Below are 25,454 nucleotides of genomic sequence, written 5' to 3'. Positions count from 1 at the left end.
GATAATAATTTTTAATCTTCTACATAATTATAGATAATATCATGTGTATGTCTTCTAATTTGTATAAATCAGTTTATCATATTAATTACCATTTCTTTGTATTAACAAAAAGATATATACTTTTGGAACAATTTTGAAATTCAAGAGAATTTTGAGTTTCAAAGTTCAAGGGTATTAAAATACAACTCTCCAAAGTCCTCATCAACTCATAGAACTATAGATGAAAAATTTTCTTTTCCTCTCTCTACTATTATGTAAAACTTTAAACCAGGTTGTCCAACCTATGAAATAAAACATATCTTGAACAGACTTCATGCATGTTTGCAAAATGATGTTTAAAAGTAATTTTGAATCAAGATGTGATATTAACCTTGTATAAATATAAAAATTTCATAGATGGAAGCAACATTTGCAAGCATAATATCTAGTGATCGAGAATTTAGAACTTTCTTTTCTAATGATTTAGAGTGTTTGGAATAACTTTCGATATATACGTAATCAACAAAACTGTGTTTTTAAGTAAAAAAGAAAAACGTTTTTAAATATTTGAAAAGTCATTCGAAACCGTCTTAAATGGATCTATCTATTTTCTTAAACAACTTACAAGATTTCCTTAACTAGATTCAATTGTGGACTTCCCACCCATTCGTTTTTTCCCCATTTTTTAGGCAACCATCATCATCTACGAACTCCACACATAAAACCTATGGCCAAATTGAAATGGTCGGTTCCCCAAAACTTAAAAAAACTATATATTATATATATAAAAAAAAGTTGAGATGTTATAGAACAAATTAAAAAGCAATGATGATCATATTCCACCATTGCCCTTCTTGTTATATATAATCATCATTGTCCATTTAGATTCTCCATCCATTTTATCCAAAAATAAAGAACCCCCTTTAATTTGTCAGCATTTATCGGTTTATGGGCATTACTTGTTGAATTTTCCAAAGAAAATAGTAATAATCTCTCTCTGATCTTTTGTTCCCTTTCAAAATGTACTTTCGTGGTTTTTCTTCCTTAGCCTTTTGTATTACATTCATAATCTTCTTCTTTTGCCTTTTGTTTCCTGTTCATGGCCGCTGGCATAACCATGCAAAGAAACACAAACAACATTCTCACCATCATAACCATTTCACCATTTCCCAACCTCCTTCTCCTCCTCCGACGAGTCCTCCCGACGATGACGACAATGGAGGGTCATCGTCCATTAACTCCACCGGCATTTTTGACGTACGAAATTTTGGCGCCATTGGAGATGGCACTGCCGACGACACGATGGCGTTCAAGATGGCATGGGACACAGCCTGTCAAAGGGACGATGATGACGACAATTATGCAGTTATTCTCATTCCCTATGGCTTCTCGTTTATGATTCAGTCGACTATTTTTACAGGACCATGCAAAAACGGCGTCGAGTTTCAAGTTGGTGGCACTCTCATGGCTCCCGACGGGCCTGACGCTTGGCCGAAGAGTTATAGTGCTCACCAATGGTTGGTTTTTTACCGAGTTTATAACATGTCGCTTCGAGGAAATGGTCTTATTGATGGCCGAGGCCAAAAATGGTGGGATCTTCCTTGCAAGCCCCACAAGGTAAGGGAAAACGACATTTATAATATCAAATAAAATCAACAAGGTTTAAAATATAAGAGTAGGGTACTTCCGTAGTACTAGAAATCTTTTACTTCATTCTGTGCTTGTTTGAATACTAATTCGAGATTTTGATTCGATTCGATTTTTTAAAGGGAGTAAAGGGAAGAACAATGTCAGAACCTTGTGATAGTCCAATTGTAAGTTGAAGTTGAGTTCTCTAAAATAATATTGTTTTTTGAAGTTTACAATATATATGAAAAATTCAAGTGAAGAGAGTTGAAGGGATTCTTTTTGGGGCAGGCTATAAGATTCTTCATGAGCTCAAACTTGACAGTGGAAGGACTAAGAATTAAAGACAGTCCTCAATTCCACTTCAGATTTGACAATTGTAAAGATGTTATTATTGATGGAATTCACATAACAGCTCCTGCTTTGAGTCCAAATACTGATGGAATTCATATTGAAAATACAAATGGTGTTCAGATTTTCAATTCAGAAGTTGCCAATGGTTAGTTCCTCAAAACATTATTGCCTAAATTATCTTCTTTGCATTTTAATTTCTAGCCCCCAAAAATAGAAGTAGAAGCAAAATTTTAAAAATTCCCTTTTAAAAGTAAGACTATGCTAAAAACAAATTTGATAACGTTCTCGTTTCTAATTTTTTGTTATAAAATGATGGTTATACCTTTTTAGACTTGAAACAAGAAACCATTTCTTTTTCTTCTGAAAATTTGCATATAATTTTGGAAGTGCGATTCAAAGCTAAAGGAATGGAGATATTTATAAATAAATATCAAATGCATGCATTTGTTTAGAATTAGAAATAAGAAACAAAAAATGATAATAAACGCAGGACCCATTTGATAATTAACATTTTTGTATTTTGGTTTCTCATTTATATATTACTTTTTGTTATTTCTTGTTTCTCATTTTTCACTTTTAATAAAGAAAAATACATAATTATGCTTCGTGACCATTTTTGTTTAGTTTTTTTTTCTAATTTATTAAAAAAGAAATTGGTATGTAAAAGCTTTTTAAAACTGAATATCCAAAAAAATTGTCATGTTTATTTAAAAATAATTGTTAGTCAAAATTTTAAGTCTCAAATGATAAAATAATGTTTTATTTTAAGAAAATGGATAAAAAAATTTGATTTTGTTTGGAAATTTTTTAGAATAATTACTAAATGACCCATTTTCACAATGGGGTTTTGCAAAGAACTTTTGAAGCAGTCCCTAACCATTTGGGATGATCTTTTTTGCAACAGGTGATGATTGCATTTCAATTGGATCAGGTTCATATAATGTTGACATAAGAAACATTACATGTGGACCAGGCCATGGAATTAGGTAAACAAATGAAACCTTATTATAATTTCTTCTCAATACATATATATATATATATAAGAAAAACTTATTGTGTTCCTTTGATATTTTCCATCCCAGCATTGGTAGCCTAGGCAATCACAATTCCCGAGCGTGCGTGTCGAACATAACAGTTCGAGACTCGATAATCAAGGTCTCGGACAACGGTGTTCGGATCAAGACATGGCAGGGTGGATATGGAGCTGTAAGAGGAGTAAGTTTCAACAACATTAATATGGACAATGTTAGGAACCCTATAATCATTGATCAATTCTATTGCCTCAACAAAGGATGTCTCAATCAAACTTCAGCTGTGGTTGTATCAGATATAACCTATGTTGACATCAAAGGAACTTATGATATTAGAAGCCCACCAATGCATTTTGGTTGTAGTGATTCTATGCCTTGTATGAACCTAACACTTGCCAATATTGAGCTTTTTCCTTCTAAAGGTGAGGTTTTGTTGGACCCCTTTTGTTGGAATGCTTATGGGAACTTGCAAACCCTAACAATACCACCAGTTGCTTGCTTGCTTGAAAGCTCCTCAAGGTCTTTCTTGGAAAGTGAAAAGGATTATTGTTAACCCCAATTTGTTATATGCCAACTACTTTGTAACATATAGTCAAAATATCTCTACTTGAGATGTGTGCCAAAGGAGAGTGTTTTTAAAAAGATCTCCCTATAAATGAATCAATAATAATATTATAATATGCCTCTCTATTCCTTTTACTTTTAGGCTATATTTACATCGAAAAATAATAAATGAATGATAATTTGAAAAGTGAGTTCTGATGAATTACTTTTTTTGTTGTTGTTTATCATGTGTTTTGTACTTGTACTGACATGTGGAGCTCATTATTCAATTTCTAATAAAAAATGCAAATTGATTGATGAGTGGAGGGTGATCGATCAACTTACGTTTTGAAATTATGTTATTGTTATTGTTAGTGTACTATTACAATATGAAAAGTATGAATCTTTCATATTTATTGTTATTGTTATTGTTACTATTATCATTATCGTTTAGGGTAAGACGATAACGGTAACAATAAATATGACATATATAATTCTAAATAATTATGATAAAAAAATAATCCAATTATATTACTATTTTAACTTATTAGGATTGATATATCATCGAAAATTCATTATGATTACCCAAATTAAAATGTGGCCTAGATTAAGCCAAATATGTGTTATGGATTGTGGAAAGAGTGTCTAGTAGTAGGTGTTTGACTGATTTGACAATTTATTTTTTAAAAAAGAATAATCAACTTAATATATATAACTATTTTAACTTTAGAGTATGATTGGACACCTTAATTCATATCTAATAGATTCATAGATTTTAAAATTATTGAATATATTAGATATAACTATTATTATACCCAAAATTGAGTTTAGAGACTTACTAGACACTGAAATTAAAAAAAAAATCATTTAGAGAAAGAATAAATAATTTAGTTTCCTTTTGGTAATCATTTCGTTTTTCGTTTTTGATTTTTTAAATTAAACCTATTTTTTCCTTATTTCTTATAATAATTTGCATATTTCTCAAGTACAATGGTTGAATTCTTAGCCAAATTCTAAAAATAAAAATAATTTTTTAAAAATTACTTTTTTAGTTTTCAAATTTAGGTTTGGTTTTCTAAATCATTAGTAAAAAGTAGATAACAAGTGAAAAAACTAAGAGGTAGAAACTTAGAGGCGAAAATAGTGTCTATAAATTTAATTTTAGAAAACAAAAATTTATCGAACGAGACCTTAGAGATTTATATGATATAAAATTAAAAGATTAGGAATCCTTCCACACATTTGATAAAGTTGGTGAACTTACTAAAATTAGATATAAATATAAGAGTTGGGGACTAACTTATAATTTAACCTACCCATGTTAAAAGGAAGATTTAGAGTGAAATGTAGTTAAAAAAAAAGGAGGGGGGAATTGGGTTAGGCTACATAACATGATAATGAGAGAGGTGGAGAGAAGAAATATTGGGGGGAGTGAAATTTTGTGTGTACAAAAGCATTAACTTTTTTGACAAATTGAATGGTGAAAAAGTGGGGAGACTCTTTTTATGGCTTTGGCACGCCTACACCTAATGGGAATCTACAAATTATTCTCTCTATAGATTTTTAATTATCATATCTTATGAATATTGGCTATATTAAGATTCTATAATATTAATCTTTATGATTAGATTTAAAAAAAAAAAAAAAAAAACAGAAAAGAAAAAGGAAAAAGAACATGCAGTCAACTCTCTCTATATATATTGGGAAAAAAAACTTAATAAACCCAGAAAAACTCAATCAATTGGCAAGGGAAACAAAAGGTCACTGTTAATTACATCACCAATCCAACGGAAAAAATTGGTTCACCTTATGATCTCTACGATTTCTATTCGTGCTATTTCCCGACGGGTTGATCTTCTTGGTCTTATCTAGTGTGTTTACAGATATTTTTTTTCCTTTTAAACTTTACGTTGTTCTTTGTTTTGCTATTGTCCCTAGTTTGTGGGGGGTTTTGGGTTCTTTTATCTGGCTTTGTCCCCGGTGGTTTGCAAGTTTGGTTGGTTTTGTTCTGGTCTTATCTTGTTGGCTTTGTTTTAGTTTTGTTGTCCTATATTTGCTTGTGCTTTATTGCTTTGATGCCTTGATCCCAGGTTATGAAGCACAGACACAGATACGGCTACACGATACGGATACAACGATTCGTCAATTTCTAAGAAACTAAGATACGGATACGTCTAAGGATATGTCATTTTTTTATATTTTTTTTAATATATATTTCTAAAAAATGAGGATACTGAAACATTGAAGTTACATTTTTTCTTAAAAAAAAATATAAAATATAGATAAATTTAGCATATAAGTTAATAACAATAGCAAAAAATAGAATACAAACACTGAAATACAATACAAAAAAAGCAACATCTAAGATGTTGAAGTACAATAGTTAATAAAATGCAAAAGAAAAGTGACTCATATTAAGAAGAAGAAGAAGATTAGAGGGAGAAGTATGAAGATAAACGAAGAACTTTTTCATTGAATTATTGAAGATATCCAAATATTTTGGTGGACTTTGTGGGGACTCAAATGTGAAGATGGAGATTATATGATTCTAGTCTAGGGTTTGGTCCGTTATTTATATATTTTTTCTTTTTGTTTTGGACTCGAGTAGTGATCTTTTTAAATAAGTTGCCTAATTTTAGATTGGGAAATAGATTAGATGAGTTACTTGTCTTTTTCTTTTAAAAAAAGTACGTATAAAAATAGATACGTCAAATCGCGTGTCAGATATGTACTTGAAGAGTATCTGAAAGTATCGTTATCCGATACGTGTCTGATACTGTATGAAATATCTGTGCTTCATAGATCCCAGACTGTGGGATCTCCTTGTTATTGTATATATCACATATTCTAAAAACAACTAGAAATTAAGATATTTTTGGTAACCATTTAATCTTTATTATTTTTTTATTTTTTAAAATTAAGTCTAGAGACATTACTTCTACCTCCAAATTTATTCATTTGTTATCTATTTTTTTTATTAATGGTTTAAAAAACCAAGTCAAAATTTGAAAATTTAAAAGAATAACTTTTAAAAACTTGTTTTTATTTTTGGAATTTAGCTAAGAATTCAACTATTGTGTTTAAGAAAGATGCACATCATTTTAATTAAGAAATTGAGAGGAAATAGACTTAATTTTTAAAAACTAAAAATAAAAAACGTAATTGTAACCGCCCGTATTTTTCAATACAACTATTATAACAAAAATGCGAAAACATAACCAAAATTAGAGGAAAGAATCTCATCAATAACTTAACACTATGGTTTGAGACCCCAAGCCAAAATTCAACAACTAAACATAAAGTACTTAACCAATGCCTGAAGAAATAATTAGAAATCACTATGACTAACAACTAAGAATAATTATGACTATCAAAGATTCAACAGAAGCCTATACTCCTAAGTCATGAGTTAGCTTCTTGTGCTATGCCATAACGCTAATTCTTCATTCACTGTTAAAACTATCACTTGCACTTTCATCTGAAAAACATTTTAAAAAACAAAGGTGAGTACAAAAATACTTGATAAGCAACTTCCACATCAATTTCACAATACATGTTCAAAAAAAAAAAAAAAAATATTGAAACATGGAAGTTCAAACTTTCAAATAGTTTTTTTTTTTTTTTTTTTTTTTTTTTTTTTTTTTTTTCCAGTTTTTCAGTCAACGTCTTGCAGTACTTTCAAATAATCTTTAAACAAAACCTAAACATTCAACTAAGCTTTTAGAACTTTAATAGACAAGACATTAATACATTTCTAAAGCAACAAATCTTTCAACACTTTCCAAATCAGTCAATCCATACTTTCCATCAAACAACTTTCATTCATTCAAGACTTTCAAATATAAAATAGGAAAGATGTATAATCGGTATAGTCCAACAGAAATAGTTACCCTTGGTAACACTAGTCAGAAACATCGAATATCAGTTGATTAGAAAAGCATAATTTGTCAATTAACAACCGACCAGAAACAACAAAATATTGGTTAGCAACCAATCACAACAGAAATTACTTAATCATGAAGCCATGTGAGTGCAATACAAACATGAATCTTCATTTAAAAGAAATGCCAAACCACAAAATTGGGCCTTCTTACAAATATCCTTAGTCAGAACCGAAAATTGTCAATTCCAAATTGGCTATACCAAATTACCATACAATATCCAGAACACAACACTGACATATTTGGATAGCTTCAGTCATATTAGTCATAAACATTTGAAACACAACAAGTAGTTTCAAATACCAATTTTAGTAGCAAACCTCGTCAAATCAAATCATTCAAAACTTTCAAAATTTTTGAGAAGCAACAAAACAAAAACAATAACATTTCCAATTCAAGATAAGTCAAAACATTTTCAATTATCAAAACAGTCATATATTTTTATTTTATAAAATCAACTAGAAATATAGAAAGTACTTTCAGTCAAATCTTAAATCATATAAAACATGCTTTCTAAAACAAATCATTCAAAGCATGCAAATAAAATTTCAAATGGTTCAAATGTGCTTTCAAACATATTTCAAAATTCACAAACCACAACCGTCAAAGTTTTATTTTGTAAAGGATGTGGAAACTACTTACCTTAGCTACCAATCCCACGATCTCACTCCAAAATCTCAAATTCAAGTGCTTGAATGTCAACTTTCTAAAAGCTCAAACATATCCAAACTTACTAATTAGAAACCAACATCGAGCATTAATGGGTCTAAAAGTAATCCCAAGATAACCAATCTTATCTACCCATTATTCTTCCCACTTTAAATAATTTTCTACATAATGAATTTTGGAAAAGGACTTTTGAACCTAAAAAAAATAAAACAACACTGAACATTCTGAGTTTAATCCTCTTAAAACCTTAAAAACGCTAACAAAAAATGGTAGAGTTAATGCTCTACACTTACCACTTAATTTTTCATTCCAACAACTTTTCAGAACCGTTAAAACATTTATAAATTAGGGAAAAATTAATTCTGAAAATTTTATATTTTCCATAATTTTTTTTCCCAAGATTACAAACATTTAATAAAAGAATTGACATATTTAAACAAAAAATTTAAATTTATAAAACCCATTTAAACTGCTGTAAAACAGTGCAGAAACAAACTTTTTAAAAGCAAAACTAGGAATTAAAGTCAAAAAGGAAAAATACTTTTTTAGTCCCCGAGTCTTCTGGAATAAATGCGTTTGATTCCTGAAGTTTTAAATTAGCCATTTTAGTCCCTAAATTTTCAATAATAAGTTTAAAATGTTCTCTTCATTAATAGAACTATTTAAATTAACATATTTGTCCAAGTAGATTATTTAAATGTGGATGTGACTTGCTAGCTGAGTTGATGATTTGGATTTAAATTTGTCTCATGAAGTTCGCACTTCACGAGACGAACTTCACGAGAAATGAACTCAACTTCACGTCATTTCTGTCTTTTGTTTCATGAAGTTCGTCTCATGAAGTTACTTCATAGGACGAACTTTACAAGACAAACTTCACGAGAAATGAATTCAACTTCACGTCATTTCTATGTTTCGTCTTGTGAAGTTCGTCTCGTGAAGTAATTTTACGCAACAAACTTCAAAAGACGAACTTCATGAGAAATGAACTCAACGAACCCAACTTCACGTCATTTTTGTCTTTTGTTTCATGAAGTTTGTGTCGTGAAGTTACTTCACATGATGAACTTTACGAGACAAACTTCACGAGAAATGAACTCAACTTCACGCCATTTCTATGTTTTGTCTCATGAAGTCCATCTTGTGAAGTAACTTCACGCAACAAACTTCAAGAGACGAACTTCATGAGAAATGAACTCAAAGAACTCAACTTCACGTCATTTCTGTCTTTTGTCTCGTGAAGTTACTTCATGAGACGAACTTCACGAAAAATAAACTCAACGAACTCAACTTTATGTCATTTCTATCTTTTGTCTCGTGAAGTACTTCACGAGACAAATTTAAATCCAAATCATCAACTTAGTCAGCTAGTCACATCAACATTTAAATAATCTACCTAGACAGAACTGTTAATTTAAATAGTTCTATTAATGAAACGGACCTTTGAAACCTATTATTGAAAACTTAAGGACTAAAATAACTAATTTGAAACTTTAGAGACCAAACACATATATTCCAAAAAACTTGGGGACTAAAAATGTATTTTTCCCAAGTTAAAATTTAATTTTGAAATCATTTGATAAATTTATTGTGCAAAAAGATCCAATTTAAATGTTGAAATAGTCCCTAAATTGCAGGAAATTTAAAGCTGTAAATTCTGAAAAAAAAATCACACACTTTTCAACACTTTAAATCATGATTAATAACCCTAGAAGAAGTAGTTTTGATTAAGAAAAATAAGCAGAACCACAATAAAAAATTTTAGAGAAAAGATTAAAAAGGTTCAATTCCAATTAACAAATGAATTTAGAACCCATAATCCTCTTTAGCAAAAACTTCAATAGCCAAATTGAAAGAAAAACTTACTATATATATATATTGTCGAAAAAAACAGCTTGTAACCCTAGGGGTATTTTAGTAATTGTGTGTACCCTAGGACTTCCCACTAGTCTATTTATTTGGCCTATTCTCTTGTACTTTGTATATTATAATCAATAATAAAAATCAGTGTCTATTGTGGTTTTTCTCCCTGTACTAGGGTTTCCACGTAACTGTTTTTGTTATTCTCTTCCCTATTCTTTTATTTTTAATATGGTATCAGAGCATGGAGACAAAACCCTTCACCATTGAGGAAAATCCAACAGGAAAATCCCAAACTAATAACCCAGATATAACCAGTATTATCCAAGCCATTAACAGGTACTTCCAATCTCTTCTTCCCCACTTTCGTGAAAACCCGCCACCACGGCCCTACCCATCGCCGGCCGACTCCTTCGCAGACGGAATGACCAGTTGCCAGACCCAGCAACCGGCGACCAGCGAACCAGCAGCTACCCATCTGGTCCGGTCACGCGCAGACGAAGACGACCAGCTTGCAGGTACCCATCTGGTTCAGTCGCGCGCAGACGAAGACGACCAGTGATAGACCGAATGAAGTCGAGATCTGTCCGGCTGCTCTCAGGCACTGCCGAACGACTCCAACCAGCCCTGATCTGCGATGCCCAGGCACGCAGACGAAGACGACCAGTGACTAGCCGAACGAATTCAAGATCTGTCCGGCCGCTCTCAGACACTACCGAACGACTCCGACCAGCTCCGATCTGCGATGCCCAGCACCGACCGGTCTAGATCTGTGATGCCCAACACCGACCAGTCCAAATCGACCATGCCCAGTAGTTCTCGTCTGTTTCCATTGCCACCGGTCTTCTCCTCTCAGATCGGCGTCTCATCTCAGCCACTGCCGCACCCAAAGATAGATGGAAGAAGTGTGGGTGTTTTCCAGCCGAGTATGAGCGACCGAATGAGGCAGTTTTTGATGATCATGGATGAGTTTGGAGAGAGAGATTCTTCTTCATACCACCAAGACCTAGGATCGACATCCAAGATCCAACCAGATCTTGCTTCTTTTCCAGTTGTGCCCAATCATGGTGGCTCGACACAATACCCAGATGAAAACCCGGTAAATTCTTTCCCTATTTTACCCACTATAAATATTCTGCATGGTTTTTCCTCAGTTGACAGTACCACCAGCCTGAGTACAGTTGGAATTAGTACTATCGCCCAGTCAGGCAATATACAGTCTTTTGGTCTTGTTAGTGTGAACGATAAAAAACCTTGGATTGTTGACTCAGGGGCGACAGATCATCTTACTGGTACCTCTTATCAGTTTCTCTCAAATTATCCAAGTGCTGGTAATGAACGAATTAGGATTGTAGATGGGTCGTTCGCACCTGTTGCAGGAAAAGTGGATTTATCTCTGTTTGAGGATTTGGTTTTGCGGGACGTTTTGCATGTTCCTAAAATTTCATATAATTTGTTATCCATCAGTAAGATTACAAGAGATTTGAATTGTCAGGCAGTTTTTTCACCCGACTCTGTTTTATTTCAGGATCTAAGCTCGGGGACGACGATTGGTACTGCCCGGCACGATGGGGGACTCTACTTCCTAACTGATGATGCTTTTTCTAGGAATAATTATAGGACTAGCCTTGTCTCCTTAAATTTTTCTACCTCTGAGAATGATTGTCTGTTATGGTATTACTACTTAGGGCATCCGAACTTTCAGTACATGAAATACTTATTTCCGTATTTATTTTGCAATATTAATGTGTCTTCTTTAAAAGTGTGAAGTGTGTATTCGTGCCAAACAGAGTCGTGTCTCCTTCCACTCCCAGCCCTATAAACCATCCAAACCCTTCACCTTAGTCCACAGTGATGTTTAGAGTCCCTCACCAACCACAACCTCCACAGGAAAATGCTGGTTTGTCACTTTTATAGACGACCACATTCGGCTTACTTGGGTCTTTCTTCTCACTGATAAGTTCGAGGTGTTATCTATATTCCAACAATTTTATGCCACTGTGGAAACCCAGTTTAATGCCAGGATTGGTATTTTGAAAAGTGATAATGAGTGGGAATTCTTTAACACTTCCTTCCAGGAGTTTCTTGCATCTAAAGAGATTATCCACCAGAGTTCGTGTGCCTACACTCCCCAACAAAATGGGGTTGCCGAGAGGAAAAATCGTCATTTGGTGGAAGTTGCTAGGTCTTTAATGCTATCCACATCGCTTTTGTCTTACCTATGGGGTGATGCTATCCTTACTGCTGCTCACTTAATCAACCGAATGCCTTCCCGAGTCCTCAATTTTCAAAACCCCTTAGACTTTTTAAAAGAGTCCTACCCTACGACTTGTTTAGTCTCCGATGTACCACTTCGAGTTTTTGGCTGTGTTGCCTTTATGCACTCCCATGGTCCAAACCGCACGAAATTTACCCCTCGTGCTAAAAAATGTGTCTTTATTGGGTATCCACTCCATCAGCGTGGTTATAAATGTTACCACCCACCCTCTCACAAATGGTTTGTTTCCATGGATATCACCTTCCTTGAGGATCAAACCTTCTTCCCTGTTAGTCATTTTCAGGGGGAGACCTCTAGTGAAGAGACTAACTGGTCCATATATACAGTTCCCTTGGAGTCTGTCCCTATTCCCAAACATATTGGTCCTATCCTTCCTACCAATCAAGTCCCATGGATAACATATTATAGAAAGAATCTCAGGAAGGAAGCAGCGTCACTTGTTGCATCTCCGGCTCTAGTCCATGAGTCAAACCCGACATCAGGTACGTCTATTCCTAAAATTAATGAGATTGATACTTGTACTAACGAGTACATAGAGGAAAAAGGAGGAAAAGGTGCTGACAACACCACTATAGTAGATGGGAAGATGATAGTGAATGATGATTCAGACACAACTCTAGAAAATGTGAGTGATACTAAAGATAATGGTGAAAAAGGTGTGATTTTTGAAGATGAGAAACAGGAAGAGGAGACTAGTGATCACAGTGGAAATTATGACAGTTTGAAGGAATATGATGCTTCTTTTGATCTTCCAATAGCCCGGAGGAAAGGTATTCGGTCATGTACAAGGTACCCTATGCATAGTTACATGACATATAGTAACCTGTCATATGAATTTAAGGCCTTTACCATTAGTTTAGATGCAGAGGTGATACCGAGTATCATACAGGAAGCAATGAGAACTAACGTTTGGAAGGCTGCTGTTGTGGAGGCAATGAGAGCTATGGAGAAAAATGGAACGTGGGATCAGGTGATCCTACCTAAAGGGCACAAGATAATTGGGTGCAAATGGGTTTTCACTATAAAGTACAAGTCAGATGGGACTGTTGATCGGTATAAGGCCAGGTTAGTTGCCAAAGGGTTTACTCAAACCTTTGGGGTAGATTACTCTGAGACATTTTCTCCCGTAGCTAAACTCAATACTATCCGAGTATTGCTATCAGTTGTAGTTAACAAAGATTGGCTTCTGAATCAACTGGATGTAAAGAATGCCTTTCTCAATAGAGAACTTGAGGAGGAAGTCTACATGAATCCTCCTCCTGGATTTGAAGTTCAGTTCAAATAGCGAGTTTGTCGGCTGAGAAAGTCACTATATGGGCTGAAATAGTCTCCGAGAGCTTGGTTTGACAGATTTGCCACCTTTGTCAAAGGACAAGGGTATACCCAAGGGCACTTAGATCATACACTTTTTACAAAAAAGTCAACTTCAGGGAAGGTAGCAGTTCTCATTGTGTATGTTGACGATATTGTGCTCTCCGGTGATGATGATGATGAAATTGTGAAACTCAAAGCAAATATGGCCAAAGAGTTTGAAATTAAAGACCTTGGGAAGTTAAGATACTTTCTCGGAATGGAAGTAGCTCGGTCTAGGGACGGAATCTCAGTGTCCCAACGGAAATACACGATTGATATTCTAATAGAAACAGGAATGACTGGGTGCAAACCTACTGACACCCCAGTTGAATATAATTCAAAGCTCAGCAATATTAGTAACAGTTTTCCAGTCAATAAAGAAAGGTATCAACGGTTAGTTGGAAAATTGATATACTTATCTCATACGAGACCTGATATTTCATATGTAGTGAGTGTCGTCAGTCAGTTTATGCAAGCTTCGTGTGAAGAACACATGATAGCAGTTGAACGCATCCTACGATATCTGAAAGGTACACCAGGTAAGGGGTTAATATTCAAAAAGTCTAATAAACGCTGCATTGAAGCCTACACTGATTCTGATTGAGTAGGGTCTGTTGTTGATAGAAAATCAACATCAGGGTACTATACTTTTATTTGGGGTAATCTTGTGACCTGGAGGAATAAGAAACAGGGAGTTGTGGCCAAAAGTAATGCAGAAGCTGAGTATCGGGCCATGAGTTTAGGGATATGTGAAGAAATCTGGTTGATGAAAGTGTTGCAGATCTTCATCAAGACAATGAGCTCCTAATGAAACTGTTTTGTGATAATAAGACAACAATAAGTATTGCAAATAATCATGTTCAGCATGACAGAACAAAACACGTTGAGATTGACCGACACTTCATCAAGGAAAGACTTGAGAACGGAAGTATATGCATTCCTTATGTTCCCTCAAATCAACAAATTGCAGATGTGCTCACAAAAGGGTTACTGAGACAAAGCTTTAATTATTGTGTCATCAAGTTGGGTTTTATTGATATTTACGCCCCAACTTGAGGGGGAGTGTCGAAAAAAAAAAGCTTGTAACCCTAGGGGTATTTTAGTAATTGTGTGTACCCTAGGGCTTCCCACTAGTCTATTTATTTGGCCTATTCTCTTGTACTTTGTGTATTAGAATCAATAATAAAAATCAGTATCTATCGTGGTTTTTCTCCCTGTACTAGGGTTTCCATGTAACTGTTTTTGCCCTACTCTTTTATTTTTAGTGTATATATATATATATATATATTCTTGCCTTAAAGAAAAAAAATCCAACGTGTCTTCTATTTTTTCTTCTTTTTTCTTTGCCATCAAAATCTTTTTAAAAATAGAGTTAGGGTTTTAAGTGGTCTTTAAAAAAGAACCCTACTTTAAAACCATAAATTTTTTTTTAATAAATTTTTTTAACCAAATAAATAAATAGAAAGATAAATATTTTTTTTATTCTTCTATTTAGCAAATCCTACGAGATAAAGAAAATCTTTCAAATTAAAAGAAAAGATGAATCAATATATATATATATATAAAGATTTTCCTAAAATAAATCCTATTCTCTAGACAAGTATCAAGGATGGTGGGATCTTTATTTGTAAGGGATATTTATTTTATTTATTTATTTTTTTGTGTGAGAGATCTTGAGGCTTTGGTAGAGAGAATTTTGTTGAGAACCAAGAAACTAAAATTATGTTCTATACAAAAGTTCTCTGCAAACTTCTTTCTTAATTGCATTGTACAAACATTTTATTTATTTAATAAAATATGAGATATTTTATTTGACATTTAGTAGTATTAAATCTACAAACCAATAAACTAACATCCAAGGTCATCATCTGTTGCTTAAACATGTATGTAGAGACATTCAGGTGGATCATGTTTAAATGATAACCTAAATGGTTTGTAGCAAATGAATAAGGCTGTATACCTTATCCTGGTGACATTACAAGTACGACCCACTTTATAGATGTTACAATTGTTGTAAAGTGTTACAAATGATCTGATCCTTATCGTTCATGTGGAGACATATGAGTGGGGATATTCTATACAAAGAAGTTTGTATAAGACCGAACCACGAAATGACTAGTCTCATTATATAACGTCGTTCATAATTGAGAGTTACATTTCACTAGGATGACCATAGGTGACATGACCTAAATCCTGAGTGAGATGTGAATTCCTGCCTATGAAGGCGGTCATTTGATTTGTATGGGTGAAAGTGGCCATATCGTCGACTCAATAAGCCTATCATTTTGGGGATTCGTTTGATTGGGAGCTGGGAATACAACTACACAAGACGAACTTCACTTATTCCCCGACGTCAGAGTAAATAGATAAATTGCTCCCTTAAGGGTTGATTCTAGGGCTTGAACAATGTGGCGCCACACCTTCTCTTGGCCTGAGAGGGGTTTGGTCATAGTTGGACTATGAATTATTGTTCATTAAAGGGACCAGTGGTATTGAAAGAGTTAGATGTAACTACATGGGCAAAACGGTAATTTTTACCCAACTGTACTTACGAGCAATTTATGAAGGGTCATCGCATTTTTGACTGGTTGGTTATATCCAATGGACATAGAAATATATCTTTAGTGCGAAGAGTGAAGCTGTTGGTCTTTAGTAGAATCCCCGACAGTTCATGGATGTTGAATAATTTAATAAAAAAAGTTTAATTAATTATACAAGTACCATTAGAGCTTCAAGCTACAGGTCCATGAGGTCCCTCTGTAGCTTAATAGGGATTAAATGAGAATGAAATTTGGATTAATTTGACTTATTGGAATTAATTATATGTGATATAATTAATTTTACATAATTATATATGATATAATTAGTATAATCTATACGATACATTATAATATAAAAGTTATTTGAGAGGAAATAAATGTTTGAATATGATTCAAATATTAATTATGTGAATTGGATTCATATAATTAAATTTAGTATAAATGAGATTTATATTAAATATCATGCATTTATAAGAGAATTAATAACACACCCACATATAAAATTAAATCTATTTTTAATTTAAAATATTTTAAATTAAAGGGAGGGAAATAACTTACCTCTCCTCAATTCTCTCTGAGAGAACGTGTTAGTGGGGCAGTTGAAGTGGGAAACGATTCTGCTTCTTCTTGTTCACAGAAGAGATTACAAAGTTAAGATTTGTAAATGTTCTCTGGAAAATTCGCACAAAAATTCTCCCTCTCAAAATTCTCAATCTCTTTCCCTCTCTAAAAATCACAGAGCCTACAAACTCATGTGATTCTCATCCTAGGGAATACATAAGGTCCATTGTGGTGGCCATTGGGGTTTCGAGTTTGTTGCAGTACGTGATCAATTCCGGAGAAGAGGATTCATGAAAAAGAAATTTGTTCTTCAAAGGTAGGGATGGTAAAATTCCCCGCGGGGTTGGATCCCTACGAGTCCCCAACCCGATCGGAATAGGAAATCCCCAGTTTGATAAGGGACGGGATTGAAATCGGGTATTTAAATCGGATCCCCAGTCGGGGACGGGGAGGGGATCCCTACCCAGTCCCCGACCCCGAACTCGATCCCTATCGTCGCCTCGATCTTTTTAATTGTTAATATATATATATATATATATATATATATATATATATATATATAAAATAATAATAATAATAATAATATATTACTGAAATAGTATGTTTAATTTTTTTCTCTTTTTTAATTTTAAAAATTCTAATATAATAAATTTAATTTTTATTAATTTATAATAAAAAAAACATATAATGTTTAATTTAAACAACTATATGTAACAATAATACTAATTTTCTATATAAAATTTACAATTTCAAAATAAATATTAAATTAGTTAATTTTAAATAATAAAAATAACAAAATAATAAAATAAAAGCGGAGATTTTTCCTTGCGGGGACCCGAATTCTCGAACAGGGATTCCCCAACCCCGACCCCGACTCCCCAAAATGGGGAATGGAGTGGGAACAGGGATTAAAAATCCCCACGGGGATGGGGAGTGCATCCCCGCCTCGCCCCGGTCGCGTTGCCATTCCTATTCAAAGGCAAAGATTTCATAAACCCAATTTTCCTCTTCTGTTTATTTTTATTACATGATGTAAATTGTTTTTTTCTTGCATATTTTCTTCTTTGAAATTTTGTTTCTATAAAATAAAATTTGGGACCTATCTCCACATTTCCGCTCAGGGCCTTCACAGGTTCCTTTAACAATTCCCATCCAATGAGCATAGAATAAATAAATAAATAACAATTAATTAATTAAAATTAAATATCATATATTTAATTTCATTTGAATCATATTCAAACAATATTCTCTCATATAACCTAAAGTTTTAATATGAATTTCATTCATATTAATTTTTACCTATAGTTTTAATATGAATCTCATTCATATTAACTTTAACCTATACTTTTATATGAATCTCATTCATATAAATATTATTTGAATCTTATTCAAATATTTATCGCTCTCATATAATAAAATATAATATTGAATATTATTCAAAATTAACTTTATACTATAATATATCTATATACATTATGTTAATTGTATCTTATACAATTAATTGCCTTATTTATTTTGAACAATTCAATAAAATGATTTTTGTTTTACCCTTAGTGAGTTAGCAAGGGGACCTAATGAAACTACAGATTAGATGCTTCAATGATATGAAATTAATTAATTAAACTCTTTAATTAAATTGATTAACATTTTTTAATTGTATATCACTCCACTAAAGACCCACAACTGCACTCTTCGCACTGTAGATATATTTATGTGTCCACCGATATAACTAATCAATAGTGATGAATCACTCTAATTATAGTTGGGTCAAATTACCATTTAACCCCTACAATTACATCTAACTTCTTAAGTACCACTGATCCCTTTAGTGAACAAACAGTTTATAGTCTAACTATCAACTAATCCCTCTCGGGCTAGTGAGAGAGTGAGGGCTCATTGTTCAAGATCTGGAATGAGCCCTTAAGAGAGAAATTCATCTACTTACTTTAGAGACGGGAAGGAGTGAGTTCCATCTTGTGTAGCTATGTTCTCAGTTCCCTGCTCAGACAAATTCCCAAAATGATAGGCATATTAAGTCGACAAATCTGGCTACTCTCACCCATATAGATCAAAGGACTGCCTTATAGACAAGAGTTCATAACTATGAAATGTTAAACTCTTTAATTAACGACGTTATAAAAGAGAGACTGACCATTTCACGGTCCGGTCTTATACAAACTCTTTGTATATGATACCTTCACTCGTATCTCCACATGAACGATTAGGATCAAATCATTTGTATATGATACCCTCACTCGTATCTCAACTCTTTTGAAACTAGAAACAAATTCTCATAATGAAAAGGAATAAAAGTTTAGAAATACAAAATCTAAAATTGAGAGGAAAAGAAAAAGAAAAGACACGAACAATAAAACCTAGAATGGGGGTTTTGGAATCTAATTTTATTTGCTTTGGGGGTTTCCTGGCAGTTGGTTCTAGGGATAATTAGATGAAACTTAAAATGGGTTGATGGTTGGGCGATTGTTTTATTAAGTCTTTTGAATTTTATTGATTTCTAGGATTTTCTTATTCTTGTTGTGGGTTTGTTTGTTCATTTTTGAGATATTGGATTTGGATCTTTTTGGTAGATCAAAAGGTAAGGAAGCATTATCTAATACTATTTGGTTCTATTTTTAAAAAATTAATCTTGTTAAGAGACAATATAAGATAATGATTGGATTTATTTTCTTACATTATAATGGATTATGGCCCAAATGAAGAATACTAATTTGAAACTTTGGTGGACAGATGTTGGAGATGTGTTCCACAAGCAGCCATGTAATTGAGAAGGGTTACTTGCAAAAATTTAAATCAATTAGTTTCAAACCTCATGCAATTTCCCTCTGTATCTCAAAAATTCTCAAGCTTTCTCTCAAATGGCGATTTCTCCTAGAAATTAGTAGAACACTAGCACAGATGAAAGAAGATTAAGAAGACACCAAGGATTATGTGGTTTCGTTCAGAGAGCCTACATCCACGTGAAGGAGCACAATTTGGAAGGAAATCTAAAAGATAAGTAACAATCTCTCTTTTCTAATTTCACTCCTAACTCTCATTCTCTAAATCTCCATTTTATATCCTAGAAAGATTTAGTTACAAAATAATGAATGAGATTGTTTAGGGATTTCAATATAACTTCAGGATTTCAAGGTCTAGTAGCATGGTTTGTGGTGTGAATTTCTTTTCCATGGTGAGCTACTTGCTTTTTGACTTGTTTACTTGCATAAAGGTTTGTACATGGATATTTATTATTGAAGTATAAAATAATCTCAAGCATACCAAACAAATCTGCAAGAGCTTTTTACATTTTTCTTTATAGTTTGTTATGTAACTACTTGTATCAGCTAAAAAGTATAAATATGCATCATTTACAAATTGTAGTACAATTTTTCATAAGCTTACAAGAAAGCTATAAGATCTGTAAAGAAAAGTGTGACTTAGCTCTTGAAATAAAGGTTCTTCTCTTTCCCTTGGATGTAGGCACTGTATTGCCGAACCACGTACATCTCCGTATAGATCTTCTTCTCTTCTTTCTCTTTATCATATTGCATGTTCTTCTTCTTCTTCATTCACATAGAAAAACTCACGCAAACAATCAGAAAGAAAAGGGTTAGAAAGAGTTTTCAGCAAACAGAAGAGAGAACGAGAGAGAAAGAAAAATAATTGTTTGTAAATTTCTTTTCCCATCAGAGCAGAGTGGTATCACTTCCATCAGGTAGAAGTAAGTGGATCTATCCACGTGTTGCACATCAGCTGGAAGATCGTGGAGCAACCAGAACTAAGTTATCTACCTATCAAAATATTTGGGAAAAATTAACCAGACTTGATTACGGTTTGGATCAGCTAAATGCCAGCTTCATCATTTGGATTTGTATTCAAGAAATTCAAGTGTGCAGGCCCAACAATTATTGTTTTCTTTTAAGAGAAATGTAAACATATATCTACATGTCATTTATTATTTAGTTAGAAACATGGGAAACCACTTAGCAAGTATTTAATTGTATAATTTTTATCATTCTTTTTTCATTTTTTGCAATTTTTTTAGGAGACATGGGAGGATTTTAGATAGTAGGGTGGCTTTTGGGAGTAGAAAGATGAGACGAGTTTAGTACTTATTACCAACTAATGTAGTAGTTTCATTTTTGTTTAGTAGATTAGTAGTTTTTATTCTCTTGATTAGCCTCTTGATATCCCCGCGAATAATCTCTTAGTGCCTAAAATTGTTTTTGTCAAAATGTGTTAAGTGGTTGTTATCAACACAGAGCTGCTATCTTTGTTTACTTGCGTGATGTGCATCACTTGTCCATTCCACTTTGATTCTTGAAAATTTTTTAAGTTGTTTTTTCTTCTATATATGGCCTAGGCATATAGAATGAGTGATTTGGTAAAACATCCTTGTCTCTTACATTTCATATTTGGGAGCTTGGGAACATAAATAAAGCATATGCATATTTAGGGGTGTAGAAATCTTTTCATCTATTTTTGTGTTTTGCTACATATGGTTCCAATGGAATGTGGAGAGTGAGATTGAATCAAATAGTTGATATTGATATTTGATTTCTTACAATTTGGAGGCTGAGATTGTTTTTCTTATCCTTAACTCCTTTTTCAAGTATCTCCACATGATTTTGGTTGTATGATACAAGGGAGGGACTTTTATTTCATGTTCTAAGCCTAACTGTGAATCTGCTGAGCTATTATCTAAAAACTTGTTGAGTTAGTTGATTTTCTTATTTGTGATTTGATTATTTTGAAAGAGAGAAATAACTATCAGTATTGCATTAATCTTCCATTACTTCACATTTTCATGGTATTGCTATTGCTTAATAATGTTCTTAAAATACTCATACTACTTAATCTTGTCAGGTTGTGTGCAATTTCATCGAATATTTTGGTTAACAATTTTATAACATGCATTACCTCACTTATAATGATTACCAATTCTTGTAGGTATTTGTCTTTTAATAATCATAGTGAATCAAGAGCGACACCAAATGTCTATTATCAATGGAACTGCAAATAGTCGAGCCTTAGATTTCTCTATATTATCTACTAGTGAATTTTTTGTACCTCTTCTAATTTTATCATAAACTTCAACCTTTTTGCCACCAACCTCCTCTTCTAGCTTTGTTTTCTCTAATTACATTTCTATATTCTTCTATGGAAAGAGGATGGATTTTTGGTTCTACTTGATACAATTCAGAGGAAGAGAATTTGGGGCTAAAGATACCTCTCCCAAGCTTGACCTCAAGTAAGAAATATCGATCATCTTTCCTATGCTAGGTTGTTCTCTTTTTGATAGTTTTGGATTAAGTTTTCTTGTTTTTTTTAGTTTTTGAAGATTATCATCTGTAGTCAAACTGAAAAATGAAAAGGAGATTTTATTATTTGTGCATCTTAGTCTAATTAATTATGTATTTTCTAGATGCTAATAGATAAGTTCTACAAAAACCCTTTGAATACATTTGATTTTTGTTTTAGTAACAATACTCATTTTGGAAATGTCCTTTGTTCATAACATCTGGCAAAGAGGCCACAATCATGATCGATAGAACTTCTGATTAGATTGCCTTTTGAGTCCACTTCTCTTTGAGGTAAATCCAATTGGTTTTGTATCAAAGTAAGCACTGATCTGTAATGGGTATAAGGTTTTTCGACTTTTTTTTTTATTTGTAGATTTTAATTTTTGGATTTGGAGATGGGATAGGATAGAGTTTGTTTCTCAGCCTTGGTTTCTTAGATATGTAGGCTTCAACGAGTCACCACTGCAATCGGTTTTGGAAGGAACACTCGATTAAAGAGTTGAGTTCTACTTGTAGAAGGTGGTTTTGCGACGAGTTCGAGGTTATGACAAGACTGGTTAGCAGATCCAATATATGATTGTTATTCGTGATTATAGGTTTAAATTTTGGCTTTACGGAAATGTTTTCCTCACTTCTTACATTATAATTTTGAAGATTTTGTTTATAATTATTAGAGGTGTATGAAATGTGAACTATATCTTTCTTCGTTAAGATAATAATATGGACAAAGTACTCACATATATATATATATGTAATTTGATTTCTTATGTAAATGTAATTAAATACATCGAAGTTTGTAGATAAAAATAATTTTGATTTTACAATAATATTTGAAGCAAATTGTACAAATGTTTCAATAGTAATAAAATCTAAAAAAAGAAATAATGTTATTAAAAAGTGTTATTAATGATTAATTATAGCATTTTTTGTTGTACAAAAAAGGCTATAGAAAGTTTCTATGACATTAAAATCAATGCCATAGAAAATGGGTTATTTATAGCTTTTCTCTACTACAATGAAGATATGCTATTAAAACTATGAAACATTTTCACAACATTAGATTAAAGCTATTGAATATCAAACTTCTATAGTATTATTTATAATCGTACAAAAAAGCTATTGAAAGTTGAGGACAATAACATCGACTACGACAATATCTTTAAAACGCTATGGCAACGCTTCTATAGCGGTTTTACAATTCTATTAAAAATGCTATTGAATGTATTTTATAGTGTTTTTGTCCTGCTATAAAAATTCTATAAAAAACTTTATATAACTTTTTTTCTCCGGCTATGAAAAGTTTTCATAGCATTATATTTGTGCTATAAAAAATGGACTTTTTATAGCATTTTTAAAGCGGTGAAAAAATGTTATGGAAAGTAAAAGACTTTCAATAACATGAGCTACGACAACATTTCGAAAATGCTATGAAAAGTCTACGATAACATTTTTTTTTTGTAGGTGATATTTGTTGTAGTGCATATTTTTATAAATTATTAAAACCTAACATGCATCCTAATGACATTAGTCAAATATAACTCTTATATTTACTAAGTAATGTCATGCTCAATACTTCTCTATTTTCATCATATATTATAATAATTATATTAACTCTAATAAAAATCATATATATCCCATCATACAATATAACATTTATATTAAGGTATGATGCACTATGAAAAGTTTTCATAGCATTATATTTGCGCTATAAACAATGGACTTTTTATAGCATTTTTTAAAGTGGTAAAAAAACGTTATGGAAAGTAAAGGACTTTCAATAATATGAGCTATGAAAACATTTCAAAAATACTATGAAAAGTCTACGATAACAATTTTTTTTGTGGTGATATTTGTTGTAGTGCATATTTTAATGAATTATTAAAACCTATAATATGCATCCTAATGACATTAGTCAAATATAACTCTTATTACTAAGTAATGTCATGCTCAATACATCTCTATTTTCATCATATAATATAATAATTATATTAACTCTAATAAAAATCATATATATCCCATCATACAATATAACATTTATATTAAGGTATGATGCATGGATATGCTTATTAATACATGCAATTATATAATATAACATTTATATTAAATATGATGCATGTGCATGCTAATTATATCATGCAACCATATAATATAATACTTAAAATATGATGTATGAATATGTTTATCCTAAGGTGGAATTTTAAATTGTATGACATACTTTACGCAACATATATTAATGTAATCATACATCACATGCATTAAATTAAAATAAACAACGAAAATAGACCGAATTTGGCATCCATAGAAATAAATCATATTATGTTAATTTGATTGATAAAAAAAAGAAAATTACATTAATAAAAAAAAACTTCTGGAAATTGCTTCAGATAGACCTCGAGCCCACGACTAGGTGGTACTCCAACCATGCATCCAATCGCTCGGGCGTGCGTTGAAAATCCTCGGAGCGTCGTAGCACTCTAGGAGAGTGTCGCGGCGTTGCAGCTCTTTGCCGCAGCGCAAGCCTATGCTGCGGTAAAGCGTTGTTGTGCCAGGCATTAGTGCCACAACATTGGGCCTTCTGCCGTAATGCAGAGCATACCGTTGCAACGTTTGTGCGCTGCACTTCAGCATAAAATGCTCCTCTACATCTGATCTTTGTTTGCTTGATCTTCTCCTTCAACATCAGGCCCTTACATGAACAATTCAAGTAAAACTAAAATCTACAGTACCAAATTTGAAAAATATCTATTTCGCAAACCCACATTTACAATGCATAATGCACCCACCTATTTCTCTAATTTTTTGTTTTGAAAATGAAAAATAGAGGCACAACCTGACTTTGATACCAATTGAAAGAATTGAATTCCTCAGCAGAAGCGTGTGAATGCGTGTGTCAATGAAAATCATTTCAGAAATATGTGAAAAACAGAGAAAACATAGAAACAAGATAAACATTTAATTACAACATGCTTTCTTTACTGAATTGAGAAGATCTTACCCCTAAATACTTTCTTCTTGGTATTTCCTATCCACGTCACGAACTTTCCCTCGATCTTAGAATTCCTTCCAAGAACATGAACAATCACGAACACCCAGTGAAACAATACCACTTCATTTCCTCGTGATTCTCTAGACAATTATCAACGATAGTGGAATCCTTATTTGGAAGGGATAATTTTTTATGAGAGAAATCTTGAGGATTTGGTAGAGATAATTTTGCAGAGAACCAATAAACCAAAATTACGCTCTATACAAAAATTCTCTACAAACTTCCTTTTTATGTGAAAGAGATGGATGGAGGGGAAGCTACAACTCCCCTCCACTAAATGTAGAATAACTCCGAAGGGAGTTATTCTTTTTTTATTTAATTTATATATTAAAATTAATTTAATATATTATTAAATAAATAAATAACTAGC

The 25,454-nt window shown here is 32.6% G+C and overlaps 1 protein-coding gene across 2 annotated transcripts; it reads left to right on the top strand.

Annotated features, from left to right (window-relative positions):
- The first annotated feature begins 801 nt into the window (after positions 1–801).
- Positions 802–3,670, top strand: LOC150032685 (polygalacturonase At1g48100-like). Of its 2 annotated transcripts, XM_090307254.1 has the most exons (6): positions 802–962; positions 1,105–1,596; positions 1,749–1,793; positions 1,897–2,104; positions 2,864–2,945; positions 3,042–3,670. In XM_090307254.1, exons 2-6 carry the CDS (start codon positions 1,282–1,284, stop codon positions 3,541–3,543), a joined length of 1,152 nt encoding a protein of 383 aa, XP_090163380.1. In that variant the 5' UTR covers positions 802–962; positions 1,105–1,281; the 3' UTR covers positions 3,544–3,670. The 2 variants fall into 2 exon arrangements, with proteins under 2 accessions (XP_090163380.1, XP_090163379.1); XM_090307253.1 differs by having other exon boundaries at positions 862–1,596.
- Positions 3,671–25,454: the final 21,784 nt, after the last annotated feature.

The sequence above is a fragment of the Benincasa hispida genome, chromosome 11, assembly GCF_027475165.1.
Source record: "Benincasa hispida cultivar pf3 chromosome 11, pf3_genome.v1.1, whole genome shotgun sequence".
Taxonomy (NCBI): Eukaryota; Viridiplantae; Streptophyta; class Magnoliopsida; order Cucurbitales; family Cucurbitaceae; genus Benincasa; species Benincasa hispida.
This window is presented reverse-complemented; position numbering and strand designations above follow the sequence as displayed.